We start from the raw sequence: 24286 nt of genomic DNA, 5'->3' as shown, positions 1-24286 counted from the left end.
TGTACTATTTTAAATTACATCATACAAACCAATTTAGGGGCTGTTTACACTTGGTATTAAGATGTGTTTTCATCGATCGGATCACAAGTGGACGAGAGAGACACATTACGTTTACACCTGGTATTTAAATCCGCTCTTTTGTCCACTTTCGAACGCTTCTGTCCTGAATACTGTGAGGGGGTGGTCTGTGAGACGGTGGGCGAGTCTCTCTGCTGTCATTCAAACGCGAGCGGGAGTAATTATGAGTTTATATGGACGCAAACTAATTTTATGTTGGAGTCCGCTGCTTGTTTAGCAAGTATACATGCTGCACAGTGTTTTGTATGTTTATATGTTGGAGCTTTCTTTGAATTTTCAGCGCAATTGATGAAATAGGATGGCACAACTTTCATGCTTTCAAAACGAAACTACGGAGAACACCCGCAGTAGTTTTATCAATGAAAGGCTAAAAATAGCGCTGTTCACCGTATGTTCACGCCAGAAGTCAAAAAAAGACGTAAAACTTGTGTTTAATACCTCAGATTAGATAAATGGGCGGAGAGAAGGCGGTCGCCTGTGGCTGTTCGAACACATTCAACCGCATTTGCGTTCCGCAACTCCAAAGCGATCCGATTGAAAGTGGTTTCGACTACCTCTGGATGTGGTTGAAAATGGTCGAAAGTGGACGAGCTCAAAATGTTTTGAACACCGTTTACACCTGGCATTAACGTCGTCCACTTGTGATCCGATTGACGAACACGCATGTTAATGCCAAGTGTAAACAGCCTCTGTGTTGTTGTTTTTTTCACATTTAAGGGAAAAAATTTTCATTACCGCAACGTATCTATGACTGGATTTGGGTTCTTTAAAATTGAAATATTTATAATTAAAAATGTAAAGCTTCAGTGCATGTTATACTATAAACATTTACAGTAAAGAAACGTGGTATTTGGTGATCATTGGTAAATGTAGAGACAATAATAAGGAATATAAATGTGTCCAAGACCAATTTTCTCATCCTCCGCAACAATTTTCAATCATTGTTTAATCGCTCAAGGAACTAACATTTAAAAAAAAAATTGTTGGAAGGGACATAATTGACTGTGACACTCAAGATGGCTACCAGGTAAGCAGTTCTTTTTTTTTCTCTCCAGATAAAAGTTTAAATTTTGTTTTTCATAGTACCTACACAACTTTTTAGTTCTCATTACCGAAACATGAGTTTGTAAATGAATATATTTAATGTAATATCTTATGATAATTTTTGATAATGATAATCTAAAAAATGTAAATAATTCTATAGGAATTATTTTTTAAATGGTTATAGTAAGTTCAGACCTTAATCTTATATGTGCAAAAAATTGGCTTCAAGGGCTTTTAAAAAAAATCTGATGCTGGACACCCAAGTCTAAATTTCGTGAGCATCACCGATATTCATCATTTACACACCATCATGCCAACCCAATTTTTTTTAGTTACAATTAAATACATATTTAAACAGCTGAACGGTGCGAAAACCATGTCACAAGTTCAGCCCATTAGCTGCATGCCAGAAAACAGTTGCATTTAGGCTAGGTGTTCAGTGAACGCAGGTATATGTTGCATCCATATTAGGGTTAAACCTGTTTGTGTAGGCACACCATGTGATTACCTCCACCTCCGTGTGTATGTGTGTGTGTGTGCACTAACATTTCAATGTGTGTGTGTGTGCGTGTGTGTGTGAAAGAATGCTGCTGCTCTGTTTCAGGGCCGGATGACAGGCACGGACAAGTGCAGGAACCGACGTGTTGGCGCTCTGAGATATCGCTGTTTTCTGCCTAGCACATCACCCGGCAATATCAGTTTCAACACCGAGAGACCAAGGAGATAAAACCCAGAGAAAGAACAGGGTGACAGAGAGGCGCTGGGCTTAAAAGAAAGAGTAGAAAAAGAAAAGTGATGAATGAGAGCAGGAGGCGAGGTGGTGCAGAAAGAGATGAGAATCTAGACAAACGGGACGGGCCAGTTTCCGTGTTTGCTGCTTAAAGATCTGGGCTGTGTTAACTGCCCACTCCCAGGCTTTGTTTCTACTAAACACCACCAGGGACAATGAGGGGGAGGGAGGGGGCGGGGTACGGGCGGGGGGACGTATTAGGACCTGCACCACCCTGAGGTATCTTTATCAATGCAGACCGTACACCCTCAAACACTACAGACGGACTGATATTAGTTACTGGAGTTAGACGGCCAAACACAAGATGACTGCCAACCTTACTGCTAAAAACTAGTTTTTTTCTAGTTATAGTCATTTAAGTTTATATTTAGTTTTAGGCCAAAGGTTCAAATCAATATTTCAGAGCATGCACAACATGCATAAGTGCACTGTAAAAATTCCTTGTTGCACTTAAAGTTTTAAAGTAAGTTTAAGCTAGTTCAACTTAATTTTTTTATAATTTATTGCAATTCCTCACTAGTCAAAAAACTGTGTGAATATTGCATTTGAAAGTATAGAAATATCGCAAATGTGCATATTGTTTGCAATAACCAAATCAAACAATATGTATAGTCAAAGTTTTATATTAATGTAGGTAGCAGGCCGACCGACAAGACAGAGTGATGTTTTCTTTTCCCAGAAAAAAATGTGAAACTTTTTTTTTATTTGTTTATTAAGCTTTCAGTTTTTAAATGTAATTTAATTAGATTTTAAAATGTAAAGTATCATCGCACTGCATATCGTATATAACCCTCACATGTACTAGGGCTGCAAAATACATCATTTGATCATCGACATCGCAAGTCCGCAAAGTGAACGTATTTGTTCATCCAGCTTTCCATTTTTTTAATGTTTGAAATTAAATAAAATTTTAGGATTTTAAGGCATTATCGCTGTGCATATCATATATCACACGAAAATTTGTGTAGCCCTAATTTGCATACAATAGCTGCGAAGTTTCTTTCTACTACAAAAAATGTACGGTGATGCAATCATTGCTTATTTACATTTCTTATATTCGTGATTATCATTCACATGTACTAGGGCTGCACGATGTTTCATTTCAGCATCGACATCGCAAAGTGCGCACATGCATTTGTTTTCTTTTCCGAGAAAAAAAGTGAAACATATTTGTTTATCCAGCCTTCCGTTTTTAAATGTATATTATTTTATTTAATTTTAGCAACTTAAGGCATTATCGCACTGCATATCGTATAGCACAGTACTTCGTGATTATCATTCATATGTACTAGGGCTGCACGATTTGTCATTTCAGCATCGACAGCACAATGTGCGCATAGTCACGTCGCAAAACAATTTTTTCCAAATTAAAACTATTTTGGATGCCTTTTCCGGTGTAATAAAATAACGATTTTAAATGACAGAGAAAAAAAGTCATCTGGTGAAGTCATCCAATAGTTCTCCTATCGCAATATACATCGCATAAAAACCTTGCAATGTCACTTTCCAGCCAATACTGTGCACTATGTAATATCATTACACCATTCTATCACAATAGTACCATGTCCAAAAAACACCCATGGTACTTTTTGAGATGGCATCTTATATTTAAAAAAGCATATTGTAAATTCCTCAACCATACAGCAGAAGTGGCTGCGATGCCACAAAAAAATAAAAGATGGAGAAAACTAAAATCATCTGACTGTCTGGTGTGTGGCAACATGTGGAAACTCCAGTAAGGCTCGAGTTCCTTTTACAGCCGAGGGCTCGGATTAGTACAGAATACTGTTTGCACATCAAACCAGGTTGTTTTCTCAACGACTCCTTACTCAGAATTTTTTACTTCCCATGCAACTTTGGCCTTGTATATTGGCACTGACGATAAGAAGCCGCCACATCCAGTTTTCTGAGTTCTTTTACACGGTAACGTGACTATTGACATGGAAAACATGATGAGTGCAACTTTTGCTTTAAATAAGGGGGAGCTCTGGGCATGCAACGGGTTAAACCAATCCGTATCTATTGTGCGTATCGCTGTCATCCTGTGAGGTTGACTGTATCACTTCAAAATATCATTCAACACCTGAGATGAGCATACGTCAACAGGCACCGCGTTGCGCTGCACAGGAAGTGGCTTTCATTTTCGAATCAACTCTGGCTGCGTCTCCCTGGGGCCGAGCTCGCTTTATGCAAACCAGCTCTGTATCTGTGCGAACATCTCAGATGCAACCCAAAACAGTTTCTAAACTGAACAGTTTGTATATGAAAAACGTATCATCTTTGCAGGGTTTTCAGAAGGGGAAGATGCAAAGTATGATCTGGCTCTCGCTGCACACGTGTCCTCATGGTGTTTTAGGGGGGATGGGGAACCCCAGCTGTGGTGCAGGCACTGTAGTTCCTGGCTCTTCAGAGGTTAAGAGATGATGTAAACAAGCATGCAAAATGAGGGGTCCTTGGCAACAGACGAGTCAGCTGTCACACCTCACAGGTGCCTGCGACAGGGATGAGTCTTTACCCCTCTTCCTCGCAGGCGGCAAGCCTTTATTTGGGCCTAAACGGCACATATGGTAATTTGGTTTGGTGTGGACTTCACAGTGGGGTACTGCGAGAGCGACCGACTGATGTTAAAGGACGGCACGGTCTCGACTCATCTCCATATCCATGCAAATACTCGTGAACAGCGCTCTGTCACAAAAGACAGACTGGTTTTACTGACAGGGAGAGCATTGGAAAGGGTTCTTGTAAGCGAAGACAGACACTGGCACTCGCTTTCCTTCTGCGGAGAGCTGTGGTGTGAGTTACGCAGGACTGCAGATGCAGGGTCCATGCTGAAAGATCAGTGTGCCATTGACAGCTGCCTGGAAAAAGCATACACTGTCCACCCCTCATTACAGATGGTGTGTGTGTGCACACAAGCTCTCTCCCTCTCACAGAATATCTCTGTCCAAAACAGGGCGGCCATTTTAAGATGTTTCCTTGTGGGAGAAACAAGACCCTAGAATGAAAAGAATCATAATGATGCCAGAATACGGACGTTCTCAGGCATACTGTGGTTAAACGGTGTAATGGACGGGGGAGAAAGAAGGCTCAGGGCATCTAATTTCCTTCCCGCCTGTTGTTCTTCTGGTGATCGTTCCTTTATTTAGCCGACATGTTCGTGCAGGACCTCCAGACAACTTTTGTTTACATGGCCTGCAAACTCTCTCTGGCTCACTTGAAGTAATGCTTACAAATGGAGATAATAGCAAAACAAAGGTGTACATGTATACCCGGATGCAATTTACTAATACGCGCCATATTTTAAGGGAGTTTCTGAATTTTTGATTCATCCATGGAAAAAAATTCAGTCACATTCCACTTTCACTTATTCCCTCTCTCTCTCTGAGCAGTGCTGGTTGGGGTGGCACTTTTATGGCAGAAAGGACATAGCGGGCCCATGCCGTTGTCCTTTGACAGTTGTCTATCTGTGCAACAAATGGGACATTCATTGAGGGGCAACAGTGACAGCTCGCTCCATAAATCCAGGGGCTCACAGCGGGCTCTCCAAACCTCATGCTGCACACAGCTTGGATGCCACAGCTAAGCATCAGTAACTAGCACAAGTTAAACATCTTTGTGTCCTGAAACTCACATCTAACTAGTGATGCAACAATTGTTGGATTATTATGCATTCTTTAAAGCGATGGTTTCAATGAAAAAAAGGAAAATTCTGTCATCATTTTCTTATCCTCATGTTGTTATAAACCTGTATGATTTTTTTTCTGATGGACACAAAAGAAGATATTTTAATAACTGATGGTAAGCACACAGTTGATTGTAATCAGCGGTTGTTTACTATTATTTATCAAAATGTCTTCTTTTGTTTTTATCAAAATATACATGATAATACACATGAGAGATAAATATTGACATAATTTTTATTTTTGGGTGAACTATCCCTTTAATTTGATAAAATTCATGTATAATATCAAATGAACATACTTTTAAACAAGTCTTTTGTATTTTCAGTTTGTGCATTTTTTTCTACAATTCTTTTGGACGAAAGTGGGGCTGCATAACAACTAATCACAACTAATTGTTTGCAAAATAAAAGTTTTTGTTTACATCATATATGTGTGTGTACTGTGTATAACAATTATATACATTTACACATATGCATGTATATATTTAAGAAATATTTACATGTGTATATACATTTTTATATTTATATATAATTTATATTATAAATTAATATATAGACACAAATTCCTTAAAATTATACATGCGTGTGAGTATTTATATATACATAATTATTATACACAGTAAACACACATATATGATGTAAACAAAATGTTTTATTCTGCAAACGATTAGTTGGGATTAGTTGTTATGCAGCCCTAGATGCAAGTAGAGTACTTGGAAACATGGTGAAAAAATAACCTAGATGGCTTTGACCTAAACAGTATAGCTGCCTTTTGAAACATAAATGATACAGTAAATATGTATTCGTTTGAATGATCTTTTTACGAATATGAAAATAAGTCTATTATTTGATTTATTTTTTAAGTTTAAGTAAAAATTATAATAACCTTTCAAAACGAATAATAACGCAGGGTCATGCTGGACCATGTTCTGCGAATCATCTTGAAAGCTTAATATTACACATAAATCAAATATGAATATTAGGGCTGGCAACGTTAGCACGTTAACTCATTAGCTGCACGATTAATCATTAAAAGATCGTGATCTCCATTCGACCCCTTAATTGGATTCTTCATCCAGCATTTCTTTGATTCAGGTATATATTTTTACAGAGAAAAGACGAAGCGTCTAACAGCGTCTGCGATGACGTCTTGACGTCACATGGGTAGGGCTGGGACAACGCGTCGACGTAATCGACGACGTCGACGCAAATATGCGCGTCGATTCGTCAGACCCAAAAAGGCGGGGCCGTAGAGTAGTAGCAACGCGAGTGGCTCCAGTCCACGCCGGCTTCACAGCAAGTGTGAGCAGTGCGTAAGCGGCGCATGTTTTTTCAGCGCCCATGTTAACAAGCACGCACCCTGCCGCATGAGCAGCGCGAGCTCGCGGCTCTGTAGCAACCGTGCTGCGATCGTTTCTGCGTCGGTTCTACTGCACTGCTCAAGCTCAATTAAAGTGAAAGTGCTTTGTTTATGGTTTAAATGCTCGTGGATTGACGCGAAAGAGTCTAATTTTACCATAAAATCATGAATGTGATGCCAAGTGTGTTTTAAACAGTCATGACTTTGAGCAATTTAACACAAAGCAACGAAATATGTAAAAACACACTGTTGCCATAGACTGCGCTTTCATTCACTCTCTGTACAGCAGTAAATGAGTCCTCATCTATCTTAATAAACTTAAGAGAAAGAGATTTAATAATGTATGTGCTTCTTAAGTCTAATTGTGTTTATATCTGTCATTACATGGACGAAAACAATGTGGATTAAACAAATCAAGTTATAAAAATTACACTGTGTGACCATCATCAAAAGGCACATTGAAGAGGTTTTGCTCATAAATGCATGCAAAATAAATTAATGTGAACTTGAGATTTTTATACTGTTACTAAACTGCACAGTACGAGCTGCAAACGCTTTATTAAATGCTACCTCTGACTAAGAATGCATTATTTTGCACTTGTATAGTCTTTTTTTATTTTGAAATTTCAAGAGCAATCAACATATATTGAAATGTTTACATTCAGATATGTAAATCAACATGTATAAATTGCTATTAGTTAATTAATGGGGAGTTAATCGAGAATCGAATCGAAGTCGAATCGGACTGATAAAATGAATCGTTAGATTAACCGATGCATCGGAAAAATAATCGCTAGATTAATCGTTAAAAAAATAATCGTTTATCCCAGCCCTACACATGGGGTATTGTGCAAGCCAGATTTTTATCGTGCTCGCTCCACCGGTACAGTGGATGGTTTCGCCGAGAAGTTAGATAGAAAGAAACAAAAACCATAGAGAAAAAATTGAGGCACAGCAATGCGCAGGTACGTCTGACAAGAACCCTGACATTATTCTGGAGTGTGGGCTTATTACGGAGTATTATGTCTTATTTTATTGCCATCCTGTTTGTTAACCAAATGTTCAGGGGTTGTAAATCTTTAAAATAAAAAGGTTCTTGAGAATCGTGATCTTTATTTTATACAGAATCGTGGAGCTCTCCTCATACTATTATTTCATTAAATGTAACTCGTTAAAATACCTAAAATAACGTAATTATTTGAAGTCAGTCTGACAACCAGCACCACACCCGGGCATTATCCGCGAGTTTTTTAATGCTGCATTGCTCCTACTGGAGTGTGAATCTTTTCCAATCCACGAACAACCAAGAGGCACGTCCATATTTTTTCGAAAACGCTCTTGCCTAGGTTTGTCTTACAATGCGCCAACCATTCTGCATCAAGACATGTGTGCCTTTTGGTGGCTTATGGATCTGGTTTGAAACAGAAACATGTGGTGTTACGAAACCTTTATGATTTCTTAACCATGACATTTTAAAGCACGGTTAATAATGAAACTGGTTAATCACTGCATCCCTAACATTACACAACTGCTGATCAACTTCAGAAAAGCAGAACTTTTAACCTCTACATAGCACAGCATCCTAACCACGCCCTATATGAGAAAGCACAACATTTATTTAAATTCATGTAAGTGGGTTTCTATCTCAACAGCCACTACTGACTTTTTTGTCTCATTTTCAATTCATCACGACAATATGAATGTTAATGCAAACATGCAAGATTTAAAGCAAATAAAATAAAATAAAAACTCCTGTGAGGCTTTGCTAAGGAACTAAACGCGCTGTGCCGCACCATAAAAAACTAATCTCACAATACAAGTGAAGAGATGCTGCTGATAACATCTCTGTTTTACGCACCGTTGAGGTGTAGGTGTGGTTGCAGGTTTCATAAAATACGCTCTAAAATCTCTACACACCTGAGAACACAAAGAGACGAGGAGGAGAAAAGGAGGAGGTGGGGTGAGGGTACCTCCAGGCCTTTTCAGGCCTGCAACTCCAGCAAGCTCCTACAAGTCATCCTGAATGAGACCCGCGATGCTGTCGCACACACATCCTGTATCTACTTCACAATGAATGCAACAGCACTCCAAAGGGATTCCCTCGCAATTGTTCCCAAGTTCAAAGTGAACGAAACCGAATAAACAAACACTACTAACGCAAAGGCTCCACAGTTATTGTCTATCACTTTTAACAAAGACAGACAAAGTTGCACATGATTGCGATCTGCTGCGAAATAACGTGCTAGTCAGGTTTGGAGGCTGGCGGGCTGCCACTTTAGGTTTTCCATCATATGTTTGGAAGACTACGAAAAGTAAAACGACTGGAGGGGAGACTGATGTCGAACTAGGCAAATATGCCTTTTCAGCATACTATAATGGAGCTCTTTGTAAAGCCAAGAAGAATACAGCCTTCATGGAGCTGATGCTGAGACTATCTCTAGCCGCTCATATGTGCACACACTACACATATCCAGGCATGCGGTGACCATGCATGATTTGTGGCTGTTCATTTTTTTCCTTCGCCAAAGAAGAAAGTTAGTTGTGAAAGCCTAGTACTGACGGAGCAGCTCTGATGCTATCTTCAGTCATTCCCTCACTCCCTTTTTTTCCCTCAATCACTTTATTGGTTGTGCACCTCCCCTCCCTTCTGGTCCTCTATTGGCTTTTGCTTAATGTTGCATGGCCTAAACTCCAAACCAGGGATGTACAAGGCCAAAACATCAAGCCGTAGTGGCAGCCACCCACCCAGCCCATGTGACTCCCTTCAGCCAATCGCAGCCCCGGCTGCCAGCTGTTTGCTATTGCCGTCCGCCTGAGTGACAACCAGGCCGGCAGTTGCAGCAGGGGTCATCCATCACACTCCAGCGTATGCTGACGCGGAGGGCTTTTCGGCTACGCTGAAGCGACTCCCTAGCATCGCATCACGTACTGCCTCCCCCCTCCTCCCCTGCGTGAAATAAGAGTCACATTGTTTTTTTCTTTCGTACAGCTCCAGAGTTGCTTTGCAGGGTCTCTCTACATAGGCTGCTGCCTGAGGACACGCTCCTACAAGGAAGCGATTCATGTAGAACAGGGGGTGGTTGAGGCGTTGAAACTTCAGAGAATTTGAAGGCTGAGAGTGTTAAAGTCCTGAGTGCTTTTTTTCCTCAAATGTGGTGTTTAGCATCAGGCTGACCATCCTACAAAAGTCTGTAAACAAAGAAACTGGTGCAAGATAATTCATTTCCCAATCAAATCCAAACTTGATCGATTCAGCCAAATGGCAAACTGGAAAGTAGCTCAACCGTACATCCAAATGCATAACATTTACATTCATGCATTTGAAAGACACTTTTATTCTAACCAAATTATAGTTAGTGCTATAAGATATACTTTGTGTTCCCCGGACCATTTGCAACAATATGGACAAATGTGCACAAACGCATCCGTTGTATGACAATAGTGTCCGTACAGTTCAACATCAGTGCATTGTCCTTTAAGAGTCAATTAAACTCAACCCATCTTCATTGACAGATCCGACTGACATCAGCTAATACATAAATGAAAGCAAGTTCAAGCATGGCAAAAGTCAAAGGAGGGGTGGTCATTACAAACCAATCTCTTTTGTAATTCCTTGACACTCTGTAGAGGCGTTAGTGCACCAGCATTCTGGCTACAGTTGCCGCAAAGGCCTAATTTCCATCTCTATAGCCCCCCTTTAATGTTTGCCCACAGACTGATAAAGAAGGTCCCATCAGATGTAAGCCGGCACCAGAGTGGGTACAGATTGGTGGGTGGGTGACAGCTTTAAACACTGAGGTTCTCAAAGGATGAAAAGGGGTTAAAACACGCAAGAAAGGACAATTACAACTTTCAAAACAAAGGCAAACAAGCTTAGCCGAAACCGTTACATTGTTCCACAATGGAAAATGTTCTGGTTTCCTTCTTAATGATTTCGAAGAGCACCAAACACTTTTTCATTTGGCTTGAGATTATAAGACTACGGCCTGTTTAAGCATTTAATGTTTACCAGTAACAAAGGAGTGAGATTAGGAGCTATAAGGGCCACCAAGAATTTCTTTCCCTGGATGCTTTTTCTGGCAAAATGACTGAAACCTCTTATTTACCTACAATTAATAAGCACAATACTTATCATAATTTTGAAAACCTGAAAAAACATCCAGTATCCACCATTTCCTGTTCAGAAGAAGTCTAACATGCTCGCACACAGTCTTGTGGGATAGGCCATTTCCTTAGAAAGGCAAGAAACAGGCGTTTGAATCACAAACACAGACAAGAGGCTTGAACACAACCATTTTATCAGGTGAATTAATAAAATCGATGGTGTTTTGAAAGGCAAAAACAACGCAAAAGAGCAAAAACGAATCCAACTATCATTAAGACGGCAGTTACAAGATTTTTTAAATATTTTTAACGACCTTTATTAAGGATTATGGCAAAGAGACACCAGTCAGACAGGTGAAATGAGTTAAATAAAAAAATTAACAAACTTCAAACATCAAGAAAGATTCATCATCATCCAAAACTATAAGTGCCTAATAAGTGCCTAGTTTTAAAGCCTGTGCAGTAGATCCTGAATTGATTTTTTATGGGTTTTATGAAGATCATAAGTTAAATTTTACTAGACAGTATTTTGTGGTTGGAGCAAAGATGAGCCAAGCAGCCATTTTGTCTGAGCTGCCGACAAACGTTAAAGTCTTTTTAGATAGACCCTTGATCTGGTTTTCTTGCGAGCCAATCAACAGTGGGGTTTATCTTTTCTTCTCTCTGATTAAGTTTATTATTACCTTTTCTGAATCATTCGGTAACAAAGTTCACAAGCAGAGATCAAACCTTCTGGTTAATGATAATACTCCTTGACAAAAGTGTCGTAAGTGATGCTGAGGACAGAGGAAAAAACAAGAAGGGGAGAAATTAACGGCATCTACAACATTTTCTGATGACTAACTGTGATGAAGATGTTTTGAAATGGCCGTTACTGTTCATCCATACTTGTAATCTTGTTGGCAGGTAGAGACAGGTTGGCTTATACTGCATTTAAACACGCTGCTGTTTTTAACCACAAAGTGAAATCCTACCAGCAAAACTGGTGACAGAGAATTATTTAATGGCATTCGTTTGTTTAACACAAGTGATGCATGAAAGTCTGGTCTAAAGAAATGGTGAAACATGCCTTGCTTTTTATATTTATATAAATTGGTCTTATTTGTTGTTGACCTGGTGTAAATCAAAAAAAACTTTCAAGGTCATAATCTGGATCAAAGTTCACTCCCATTTCACTCAATGCAAAGAAATAGTAGACTAATCTTATTGTTTGCCTGCTGACAACATGTTAAATAATTGCATTAAGTTAAAACAACTTGGTCAATTCAACCTACTAGGGATGTTCACATTGACCGTTTAACCGTTAACCGAAGGTAAGAAATTATGACCGATTAACATTATCAGTTAAAATAAAAAATATTTGTTAATACATGGTGTGTGTCCTCATGAGCCGACAGACATTTCGCCACTTTTCTATCTTTAATTTGTGAATGTCCTGTAAATGACACAAATGATTGCTGCCCTGACGGTCTGATAAAGTAATCATTTGTATGAGAAATCATTTGTATGCGTGTTTGGAAGCTGAACGGAGACGCGCGCGTGTCCGCGCAAGATGACGCGGTCCGTCTGCGCACATCCGGTCAGACGTTCGCTGATGGCCTCTGACCCTAATCATAAACATCTAGCTCTTTTTGGACAAACGGAGAAAGACGACGCAAAACCAAAACTTTCTGAAAAGCGTCCTGCTTTAGAAATGACCACTGTGGTAGATGAAACGGAGACAATCTGTCCTTTGGATATTAATCTACTGGACCGATCGCGTGCTTTTTAATAAGGTAATGTTGCGTGAATATCTGATAATGTATGAATCCTGGTTCTGTTTTTGATCTGTGGCTGCTGTTTGCACGACGTAAAACCAAAGACGACGCAAAACCAAAACTTTCTGAAAAGCGTCCTGCTTTTGAAATGACCACTGTGGTAGATGAAACGGAGACAATCTGTCCTTTGGATATTAATCTACTGGACCGATCGCGTGCTTTTTAATAAGGTAATGTTGCGTGAATATCTGATAATGTATGAATCCTGGTTCTGTTGTTGATCTGTGGCTGCTGTTTGCACGTTCAAATTAAATGTTTTGTTTTTACTAGTTCACAGACAACCGTCAACTGTATTTTTACTCAATGACAATTTCATATTAAAATCTTATCAGTTAACGGTTAATGTTCGGTTTAGAAGCTACGGTTGTCGGTCGGGAAAATTAACTGATATGAGCATCCCTACAACCTACTATTTTAAGTTTTGACTTGTGATAGGTTGACCTAACTTGCACAAACAAGTTGAAATTGTTGAACTTAATTTGTTAAGCTAAATGAAAAAAATGTAAATGGGTCAGTGACAAAACGCTTGGGCAAGATGAGAAATTCAAAAATATTTTTAAAAATCGTTTTTTAAAAGCATGCATCAGGTTTATTTCAATGCACATAGTGTATTTATGTTAATTGTATGCAATAAAAAATTACATTTGCACCATTTTTATGAAAGTTATGGACCTGAAAATGTCAAATGGTGTAATCGCTAATTGCGCCAAAGAACGAGAAATATTAAATATTTTATCCAACTTCATGGCATGTAAGCATAATCATAAAATTTTTTAAATTATTAGTTTATTAATGATTTCTAAATGTAAGCTTTAATTTGTTTTTGTAATATTTGTCCAGACAAATTTTTCTAAATAATCTTTGAAAAATGATGCAAAAATGTATGTAACTAGATGATTATATTTTATTCAACACATTTTTTATGAATACATTTATATTTTCATTTAAAGAAATACTAGTTACACCAATTGACACAGACCGGTTACACCACATTGACAGTTTAGCAATTATCCCCCAAATATTCTGTCAAAATGCAATTTTTTATTGCATACAATTATCTTAGACTTGGTTCCTAAAAGAGAGAATGTATGCAAGTAATCTGCAAATATATTTTAACATTTTAACCCTTTTACATTTAATTGAACCATACTGACACAAAATAATGAACTTCACGTCATTGACCCAAATAATTAAAATTATAAAATTTTATTTAAATCACAATTAAAATCATAAAAATATTTGGTACACTAAATTTTTACTGTAAAAAGTTGAGTCAAGTTTGACCAGCTTAAAAAATGCCTTCAGTCGGTAACGCGTAAAAAATAAAAAATATATATTTATACAAATTTTTACCTAATGTAAAACTAAAGTTTTAATTTTACCAATTGGTAGTAATTTTGTATTATTGTATCCTGAGAGAATGATGTACAAGTAATAAAAAATAGACATTCATTGCATTGTTGAGAACATTTGGGTAGAGGTGAAATATAATCCAGATGCTGTTTCATGAGACTCACCCTATTTTTAGTTTACACTACTTCACAGATTTAACCATTTTGAAATGTCTTCTGGGTGGTTCCCTCAGAAATATCTAAACGTGCGGGCTTGCTGTGAAGTAGGTGTTGAAGGAGGGCAGCGTTTCTGTCTGCTCATTGTGTACACAGCCCCTGATGAGAAAGGCCCAGTTTCTGGAGAAGAAAGAACCATGCTCGCTATCTTTTGTGCATTCTCCTCAGGGGCGCGTCAGCAGAGCCTGCCCCATTGACTCCACGTTTCCCATGGGAGCTTGACAGTGTACCATTAACCCCAGACCAGAGGCAGACACACCTTTACCTTTTCACCTGGCCGTTCAAATTCACAGCTCTAAACTGGGATCGAACACCCACCTTAGAAACCCATTCAACCCTCGCACCATGGCTCCATCAGTGAGACGCTTTTATTTTGGAAACAGTAGCAATCTTATCAGCATCTGCTATCTTTTCTAATGCTGATGTCCGTAAACAGCGTGAGCGTGGCAGAGTCAGTTTCAAAATAAATCATGTAGTGTGATTTTGACCACTGATGTGTGATGCAAGCACATGACTTCATGCATGTCACAGTTCGCGGTGAATTATAGGAGTTAAGTTTTGTCTTAGGTGTGGCTTTTAGGAACCATTCATGCCTTTATGATTCTTCTGCATTAACTTCGTGTGGTACGACTGACACGCATCTTAGTCAGACGGTGTTAACTGGAATCTCAAGTAGTTCTGAATGTGTGTGAAATAAGTACTAAAGCGCAACCAACTACTTCATCTAAACTTGCAGATACAAGTTTTTTATTTTACAAAAGTAAAGACAAAAAGTTTGTCAGATCCTCATTCCATCACTACTCAAGGCCTCAGTAAGAGTAACAAAAAAGGAACACGAGCGAAGTTTCAAAGCCACGAGTTCCTGCCTCCCTTCCCCAAACCTCACTCAATGTTCTCCGACCCCCTCCTTCACTCACTCCCTGTCTCCGCCTTCGTCCCAAGGCCAGTCCAGTAATCTCATCCTCCCATCCCCCCTACGCTCCCAGCAGCTGTGCAAAGGGATGCTCTCAGGTAGAGAGGCCCATGTGTTTGCACAAGAGCTGCAAGAAGGTGTGTGGCCTACTTCTTTACAAGCCTGAGGAACAGCAGGACTAGGGGCATGCGCTTCATTCTCTGTGGATACGAGGCGTGTCCTCTGTTTGCAGAACAAACAACAGTACCTTTTCAGCGCAGGCAGGAGGACATTATGCGTGTGGGTGTGGATGGGTTACGTGTATGGTTCGGTTTAGAAGACAAGGATGACTGGGAAGGTTGTTATGCACTTGAATTATCTGTTCCTTATCCATTGCTGGATAAACAGCTAGGGGGAAGTTTAATTACCAGTTCTACACAGGCCAACTTCAAATAGGAAGCAGTACAGCACAACTTTCACTACAACGCTCCATTGTATTGCATTTAGCGGACATGCAAAAAGAAAACTGGATTTTTTTAGCACTTTACTATGCTAGCGTGTTAAGTAAGGGATAATGTAGAGGCAGCCGGTAGTTATTGGGAAATAAGCCCCGACAGTGTGATCAGGACCCGACGCGAAGCCCCTTCAGTATCACACTGAAGGGGCTTATTTCCCAATAACTACCGGCTGCCTCTACATTATTCCGCTTATTACACGGCTACTTGCCACATAAGAAAAAAAACTGGACATGAATATGAATTTGAAACATTTTATTGGCATATTTGTTTTAAATTAACATTTTTATCCTTCCGCGAAACTTTGCACAGATGCATAAAATGATCGTAATACCTTATTAAGATCCTCTGCTTCATACTTGTCTGTCTCCATTTTTTCTCTTTTAGCCAGTCTTTGAGAAGTTTTAATGCCCATTCTGTATTTTTTTGTGTGTTGGCTTCGTAGCTGTCATGCTCTATTTTGTCAAGTTCAGTCTCAGTACGCTGTCTGTGTCTTGTCGTGGTTGTCCAGTGTTTGTCACAAGATGGCGCCAAACAGATAAAGATCTCATTGATCTTTGGCGCGGAGCGATTTTACTCTTGCAAGTAGTCCGGCTATGCGTTATTAATTTGGAGCGGTTATTATTTGAAAAGAACGAACCTGCAAATGTCTCAACTGACCAATCAGAATCAAGCATTCCAGAGAGCCGTGTAATAATATGACATATGAAGTTCTGCTCCCGTCGTCAACATAATGCCTGTTTTAACTTGGCCAAGCAATTACCACTAATTATTATCATAAACATACAATACAAGCTAAGGTACGCAAACTACTTGCAAAACAATGACCATAAATGTCAACAACAGATGCTGTCAACATCTTATGTTAGCTGAGCTGCACCGCAGGATTACATCTTTTCCCAGCATGCACTGCAGCTCCAAGGTAAGATGTCATTAAGGCAGCTCATCCTTGCAGGCTATATTTGTTGTCAGTCTAGTGGCAGTGTTGCAGAGCGAACAGAAGCAAACAGACTCCCCTTGGCTTTCGATTAACATCTGACATAAGACCAGATTTGCACCGTTTACACCAAGGCCTTTCTGCATGTCCTCAAATGTGGAAAATACACACATCGCCTATTGTTAACTAAGCATAGGCAAAATACCCTTCTTGGGAAATTAGAGAGGTCATGGCTTCCTAAACCTATTAAACTGTAGGCGACGCATGCAGAGAGTCGCATTAGATTTAGAATGAATGCATTTTTTTTTTTTTAGAAAAACTGCATGATTATGTAAAGCTAGCAACTGTATTTTTTGCATTCCCTCTCATGCAAAAACTGGTTGGGCGATGCTGTTGCTCTTTTTCTTCCCTTTCTACAACCACCCTCGGTCTGTCTGTTCCACCCTCTCCTCCCTCCCCGCTCCCGCTCCCTCCCTCAGCCAGCTCCACTAAGCAACAAGTGCTGCCTGTGAGTACCACCCCTCCCCCTTGTCCCAGCCTCCAGAAGCTATCGCAAATCCTGCAAGCAACTGCCAGCTGACAAAACTGTTTAGTCAGCAAGAGAGAGCCAGGCAGGGAGGGAGAAAGCAAGCTACAGGCTTGAGAATGAGAGCCGAGACAGAAAAAGAGTCGAACATCACTCGCTCCATGCTATGATCGCACTTTTCCACCCGTATGAACTGTCATGCCGTTTTACGAACAAGCAGGACAAAGTTTTGAGAAGGAGAATATGCTACTGTTGATTGTGAAAACTTCATTAGGGTCATCGAGCTATGAATTTCAATGAAAGGAAGACAGCCAAGCGGCTAACTAACTATTGTTCGTACACTTCCTTCATCTCTTCCCCCTCCACCTCAGAGAAGAGGCAAGTTTCACTTCCTGTCTTTCCTCTCATCTCCTCTTGCTGGAAACTCTTTTTTTTTCTCTCTCGCTGCCCTGCCTCCCTATCCTGTCCTCTCCTCCATTGTGGCATTCTTTCACATCGGTGATAGACATTGGGTTAGACTTTGAACTCTCAGCAAATACCAACTTTATTTGCTGGTTGAAGCAACTCGGGGGAGAAGCGGGGAGAGGTGATAAGGCAAGCAACCGCAACAGGGCTTCAGATGTGTTTTTTAGCTATTCGTCAAAAAGCCCATGATGGCCCATTAGCCTGATGACTGCTTAACACAACAGATGATTGGGTCAGTGCTCTGATTAAAAGGTTTTGCCACACAATCCTATAGTTACTGACTATTCAACAGCATAACGAAAGAAGGCAATATCCAATGCATCATTTCAAAAAAAGAGCATGAGTGTTGGTACAACACTCACCACCTTGATGCTAGGTTCTTCTGGATGGTTGGTTTCTAGCGCAAGTCAACAGAAACCTCTCCAAGTACCTTTGTTATTCATGACTTTAATAGTCTTTCCCTCAGTGTAACTCTTTGGGATATTGACGCCAACTGAATCATCCACCAGGTTCACAATGTGGGGTACCAATCATGTAGTATTTTAGCCTAAACCTTTCATCCTAAGCAATAGAAACAGTAACAATGATGCTTTTCTTAGCAAAAGTGTATTGGTCAAGCCATTGGACCAGTACATTATCATGTTGTTTTGAAATATACCTGTTTTTGCTGCTGGGTTTTGGAGAACTAAACATGTTTTTACAGGTAAAGATAAATGCTGCTTGTGTAGACCATGACAACAGTCACCCGAAATCACAAGAAAGGTTTGTTGTTTGGCCCTCAATCCCATATATGACACATCTAGACTGCTGAACTATAATGAGACAGCATTCATAAAATGTCTGCATTCTTCTCACTGCATTAACAAAGTATAGGCAGAGATGGACTTCAACCGAGACAACCACAAATATAGCCAGGGCTGAAGTGTCAGGGCCCAAACCTATTCTTGTAGGCACCTACATCGAAACAAGCATGTGTATGCAAGTCTATTCTAAAATGAACCCCTCGTCGGACTAAAACACCAGTTTATTTGCGTGCTTATCCCAACAAAACAAATCCTAAAACAGGTTCACCCAATTGCTAGCAACTGCTTAATCTAGCGTGTATACAACAATACAGCTTAAAGTGTGTCACCTCCAAATGCACCTTGGAGCTCATTTTCCTCCATCTCTCACTCCATCAAAATTTTTCCCTGCCTCCGTTCCACGCCACACGGAGGGATGGAATATAATCTTATCTAAAAAAGGCAGGATAAATATAGCCCGTGAGCCAAAGAGCCAGCCAGTCAAACTTCTAGGCCAAAAGCAGGTCCCTCTCCATCAGGATAACAGGACCTTCTTTATTACGTAATTGCAAGACCACAAAATTAGACTACCATACCATGTGACAATGTTGTAGCATTATCAAAGATACCAAAAAAATATACAAATATGGAGACAGGGGTGGGGCATAAACTATTTAAATCAATTTTATTTGATTTAATCTTGACAACAATTTGATCATTTGTGAGTTGTAAAATGGTTAAAGAGTTTGGCTGCTGTAAAGAAGGCATCTTGGGAATTGCTATAATGAATTTAGAGATAATCGCAATACCCAGGACACTTACACAGACCCAAGGGAGGAAGACACTTTTAATTATCACTAAATAAAAATGCCATGAGTCACTGGACAGTAGATCATTGAGAATGCAGATTGAACAATGTTTCAATGAAAAAAGCAATAACCCATTAATGCATTTCACACACCACTATATAAAAAACATTATGCCAGTAACAAAATATGGCAACATGCATGAGCTAAAACATACATTTTAAGCACTTCCTGACTGTTCAACATCCTTTCCCATTTTCCTCAGGGATCTCATTTACTACATCGTGCGTATGTTTGTTGAAAACACTAGACACTTCATAAACCATTAGTTAAGCTCGACTGAAACCAGCAATTATTCTGTAGTTTGTCAGCAGACAGCGCTAAACTGCACCAATTCTATTATTTGCCTAAGCTTAATTCTATTAAAAACAACAAAAAACATAAACATGAGTACTTTCCTAACTTTTTCCTTAGTTTTAGCCAAAAGGAAAACAAACCAAAACTTAATGGAAACATCCTTCTCCTTTAGCCACAACATCATCAAGCTGATCCTTTAATACTGGCTACAAGGCCTCAAACATGGTCATACAAAACATGACTGAAACTTTGATATCAATAGGCCCTGTCATTAAAACAATATGTCTCCAAGAACTTGCATAACATCATCTTTACAATGAAACTAAAGACAGATCACGTGGGGCTTTTATTTATGGACACGTAAGATCTTATATTTAGAGATGAGAGAAGCCATGATGTCTGTGTAGTGATAGTGCAGCAGCAGCTCTAGGCCCTGCTCGTCTACAGTGTTGAATTTCGTAATGGAATGTGAACTGCTCATCCGGATCCGTCCTCTCCTCCCTACCTCAAAAAAAAGAGGCAACGCGACATCCTCATTTGCCACAACCCCCAACGATCGCTCACAGCTGCGTATTTTATCGCGTGAGTTTTACAAAAAGATGTAAAAAGTTCCCAAAAGTAGATTAAAAACAACGTCGGTGATGGTGGCGAGTGGATTTGCCACGTTTACCTTCTGCCTCCTAAAGTTTCTGCCTCACCGAGGAGGGGCGGAAAAGAGACGGAACAAAAATGCCTAGCAACCATTATCTAACCAGCGCGAGCTCGGCTGCTGTCTCCCGAGAGACAGACTCATCCATTCCTTCAGTTCGATCGAAAAAAACTTTTTTAACATCACACATGAACACGTCAAACACGTTCACCTTGACGATTCACATACGACTATTATAAAGAAATGTTAAAAAACACAAATTTCTGACAACAAAACCAACAGACCGTTTTTTAAACTTCATTTACCTCAGGCACCACCTGAACAGTCTAATCTCCGAATTTAGGCCATCCCGAAATAGATAAACAAACTTTGTGATGCAACAGGTTGTTTTCGGAGTACACCAAGCAAACACAAACCAAAACAGCGCAACTATACCGAATAGTTTACCTTTAAAAACGAAGAAATATTTAATCGATAGCTATATGGAAACGTGGCAGAAGCGCCTCGAGCCGAGGCGATCAAAGTGCACGCGAGATGAGCGTGTGATGCTCCGCGCGACAGCAGCAGCAACAGCGCGTTAGCTACCGCTAGCTAACAGCAACAGACTTTGAACCCCTTCACCACACGCAACAACTTCCATATGGTGTTTTAAAAAGTTACCAAAGATTAACTTTAAAGTTAAACGTCGCCGTATCAGAAAAACGACGGTACGCGAAACGCTGTTGTTTGAGGCAGGTTTGGGCTGTGCGCGTGAGCATCAGGTCTCGCGCAACGAGGAAGCTGAAGTTGGGAAGAAAAGTCTCCTGTTGCTCCGCAATAACTTTCCAACTGACTCCCAACACAAACCCAAATAAAAGACAGCAAATAAACACAGAAACAGCAGACCAAAAAAGTGTTTTAGAAAAGCTGAGTTACTTACGTTTGACTTTGTTGGGGTTGGGTTGCTTACGCCGAGACATGATGATGGTGATGATGAACTGAGGAGAGAGAGTAAGAAAAAAGAAAAAGAAGCTGCAAAAGTTGTTCCGGACAGGAATCAAAATGGCGTTTATAAAAAGATGAGCAAAGTTCGTCAACTTTGCCTTTGAGTGTCCCCACTCTCCCAATTCCCCCACGCCGAGATGCTTTAGGGAGGAGAGGAAAACGCTTATTTCGTTTTCCTCCCACTGCGTCTCTCTCTCTCTCTCTCTCTCTCTCTCTCTCTCTCTCTCTCTCTCTCTCCTCTAAAGCTGATAAGTAAGGCGGAGTATCACGTGTTGCTTATACTCCAGTCTCCAAGGGGACGCGTGTTACTGAAGCTGCAGTTAAGAAAGCATCCCACAGACAAAAGTTACTCTGTGCAATCAACCAAAAAAATTAACCTTTTATTTTCCCTTCACATCATTTTAATATGGTACCCTAACCCAATCTTTGCCCATTGACGGATGTTATTAAATCATTTATCCTCTTTTGTATCATAAATTTGCCAAAAAGTAAAATTTCTCATAAGTAATGATGTATCAATCTGATACAAAAGTTTTTTTTGCATGAAAATGCCCCAAACAGCACATTAGGGTTAAACAACAGGAACAAATATGAGATGTTAACTTTAAGTGTTACAAAAGACTAATAAAAAAAGTAAAAATAAAGTACAAACATGAAAATATAAAATGAGTAAAAGTTTTGTCAACGGGCAACAGCCCCCCCCCCTCTCAAAAAAATCCAGAAATAGGAAACTTTTAAGGTAGGTGTTAAACTACAGTACTTTGAGAGATGCATTACTTTTACATGTTTTATCATATATGTAGTGTTTTGTCTGTTGTTGGTGGTTAAAGCTGCAAATTCCTACTTGTACTGATAGCAGGATATGAGACCCTCCCCATCCTCCCCCTCCAGCAGCACACAGACTGATTAGACAGACAGGCCAAACCTGCCCCCATTACACTTCCAACCAACCATCTCACTCCACTGTGATACTGGATAATATAATTGATTGACTACAGACGACTCTATCATTCGTAAATGACATTTAAAGTTTACAACATCTCATCTTTCTATAATTCTGATCAATTTTGAGTTAGCTTTGGATATAAAATGAAAAGCAATGGCAGAACTTGATTTATACTCTTACATATACATCCATATGTAAAGAAGCTGCTTAATTAAAGTTTAGAGTTTTATGCATTTATCTCCAGCTAAAGTTTTTGATGTAGGCCCTAACACATGGGTGGTGTGGGTACTCCTCACAGAATCTTGAAGGGTAGGCTGGGTCTGTTCAGCCATGATATGGGTCAATGAATAACTTGTTTGAGTAGTTTATGATTTCCTCCCAAAGTATTCAAGATGGTTGGCTGCTCACATCCAAGCAGAGTGATTTAAAGGTTTGTTTGATTATCATTAACCTAAAAGCATACCAAACCTGTATATAAACTAGCAGCACAGCTAGTTTAAAATGTTAAGATGGCTCATGATCCTCTGAGTGAATACAGCGTGCAAAGAAAGACAAGATGTAGTGAGACCTCCATCTTCAAACTAGCCGAAACTTGAGAGTGATGTTATTTATTGACCGTTACCAAGGCTTCCAAATGCAACCCTGTTGCTAAGGAACAACCTTTCACAGCAACAAAAGGTTTCCTTTATCCTCTGTGAACAAGACTGAAAGAATACCTCAGAGCACCACAGTCCGAAGATACCAACCAACTAACTTTACACTTTACAGAGATGTATATACATAAGCCATCTCATCAAAGCACTAAAGATGCAACATGTTATGTACAACAGTTTGTCAATAAATCGAAAGGAATTCCTAATGGATTTTGTTGTTTGAAAATAATCATCAGGTAGATTGGGTTGTCCTGGGCGGCATATGGCTGCTTCTAGTTTGGAGACTAATTCCAAAACAGCCAAAACAAATTAAGTATTTTAAAAAAGTAAAGTGATAAAACAACAAATAGTGTATGATTGCATATTGAGTTAATGACTTAGTAAACGTAGTAAAACCTCTAAGCATTTCTCCTCTGTATCATCTTATATAATTTCTTTACATCAAGCATGCACTGCACATCATAAATAATCAAATGCTAATGCATTGCATTTACAACAGATGATACGGGTTCTTGAAAGATAGTGGTGCGAGAAGTAAAAAAACTGGTTTTCCTTGGTGACAGATGACTGTAAAACCATGTTTGTCATGTATATCCCTTGATGTTGCCGTACTTAGTTATTTACTTGGCAGAAACAAGTTATATGATTATATGATAATCAACACAGCACTGACAAACATATTATAGCATGTTTATAAATCAACCACTCAAGCATCTACTCTTCTTCCTCATTGCAATACAGATCACAATCTCAAGCCATGGATCAGATCAAGCTTTTATAAGTTACCTGCTAACAACTTAATGATAAATATTGATCTAAACCAATAAATTAATAGAAATGCACTGCAAAAATAAATAAATAAATAAATATCCAAATAAATAAATGTACTTAAATGAATTTTACTGTGTAAACAATAATTTGAACAATTTACTCACTAAATCACAAAAAATAAAATTATGTAATACCTTGCTTGTATTGCAACACTCGTCTGAGGTTTATATGACGAATAATGGACTTTTTTTAAAATTAAGTAAATCTATGTACTATTTAGGTTGAAGAAGGAAGCAGAGGATATGAGAAGACAACTTCAACTAGATCTGCCTTTCTAATATTTCATGTTAGGTCTGTATGTCTAGATTATCAGCTCTAATTAATTCATATGGATGGTATACTATAATTAATCTTATCTGTTATTACAATTAAAAAAGTTGCTTGTGTTAATTACAATTAAATCTGATGTTGATTTTTCAGAAAATATTATTTAATTGTTTCTACACTTAACACTTTACAAATAAAAGCAATCAATTATGTACATCTTTTAATTTGAGGAT

At 39.2% G+C, this 24286-nt stretch overlaps 1 protein-coding gene across 2 annotated transcripts in view; it reads right to left on the bottom strand.

Moving 5' to 3' along the window:
- Positions 1-21542, bottom strand: part of rreb1a (ras responsive element binding protein 1a) — a 57762-nt gene extending 36220 nt beyond the window's left edge. For both annotated transcript variants that reach the window (XM_065294763.2, XM_065294762.2), the window contains exon 1: positions 21292-21542. Coding sequence is in view for 1 of the 2 variants with exons in the window: in XM_065294762.2 (XP_065150834.2) it covers positions 21292-21331 (40 nt within the window). In the remaining variant the exon portion in view is untranslated. The remainder of the gene's footprint in view (positions 1-21291) is intronic.
- Between the last annotated feature and the right edge of the window lie 2744 nt (positions 21543-24286).

Source organism: Paramisgurnus dabryanus, chromosome 22 (assembly GCF_030506205.2).
Source record: "Paramisgurnus dabryanus chromosome 22, PD_genome_1.1, whole genome shotgun sequence".
Classification (NCBI taxonomy): domain Eukaryota; kingdom Metazoa; phylum Chordata; class Actinopteri; order Cypriniformes; family Cobitidae; genus Paramisgurnus; species Paramisgurnus dabryanus.
This window is presented reverse-complemented; position numbering and strand designations above follow the sequence as displayed.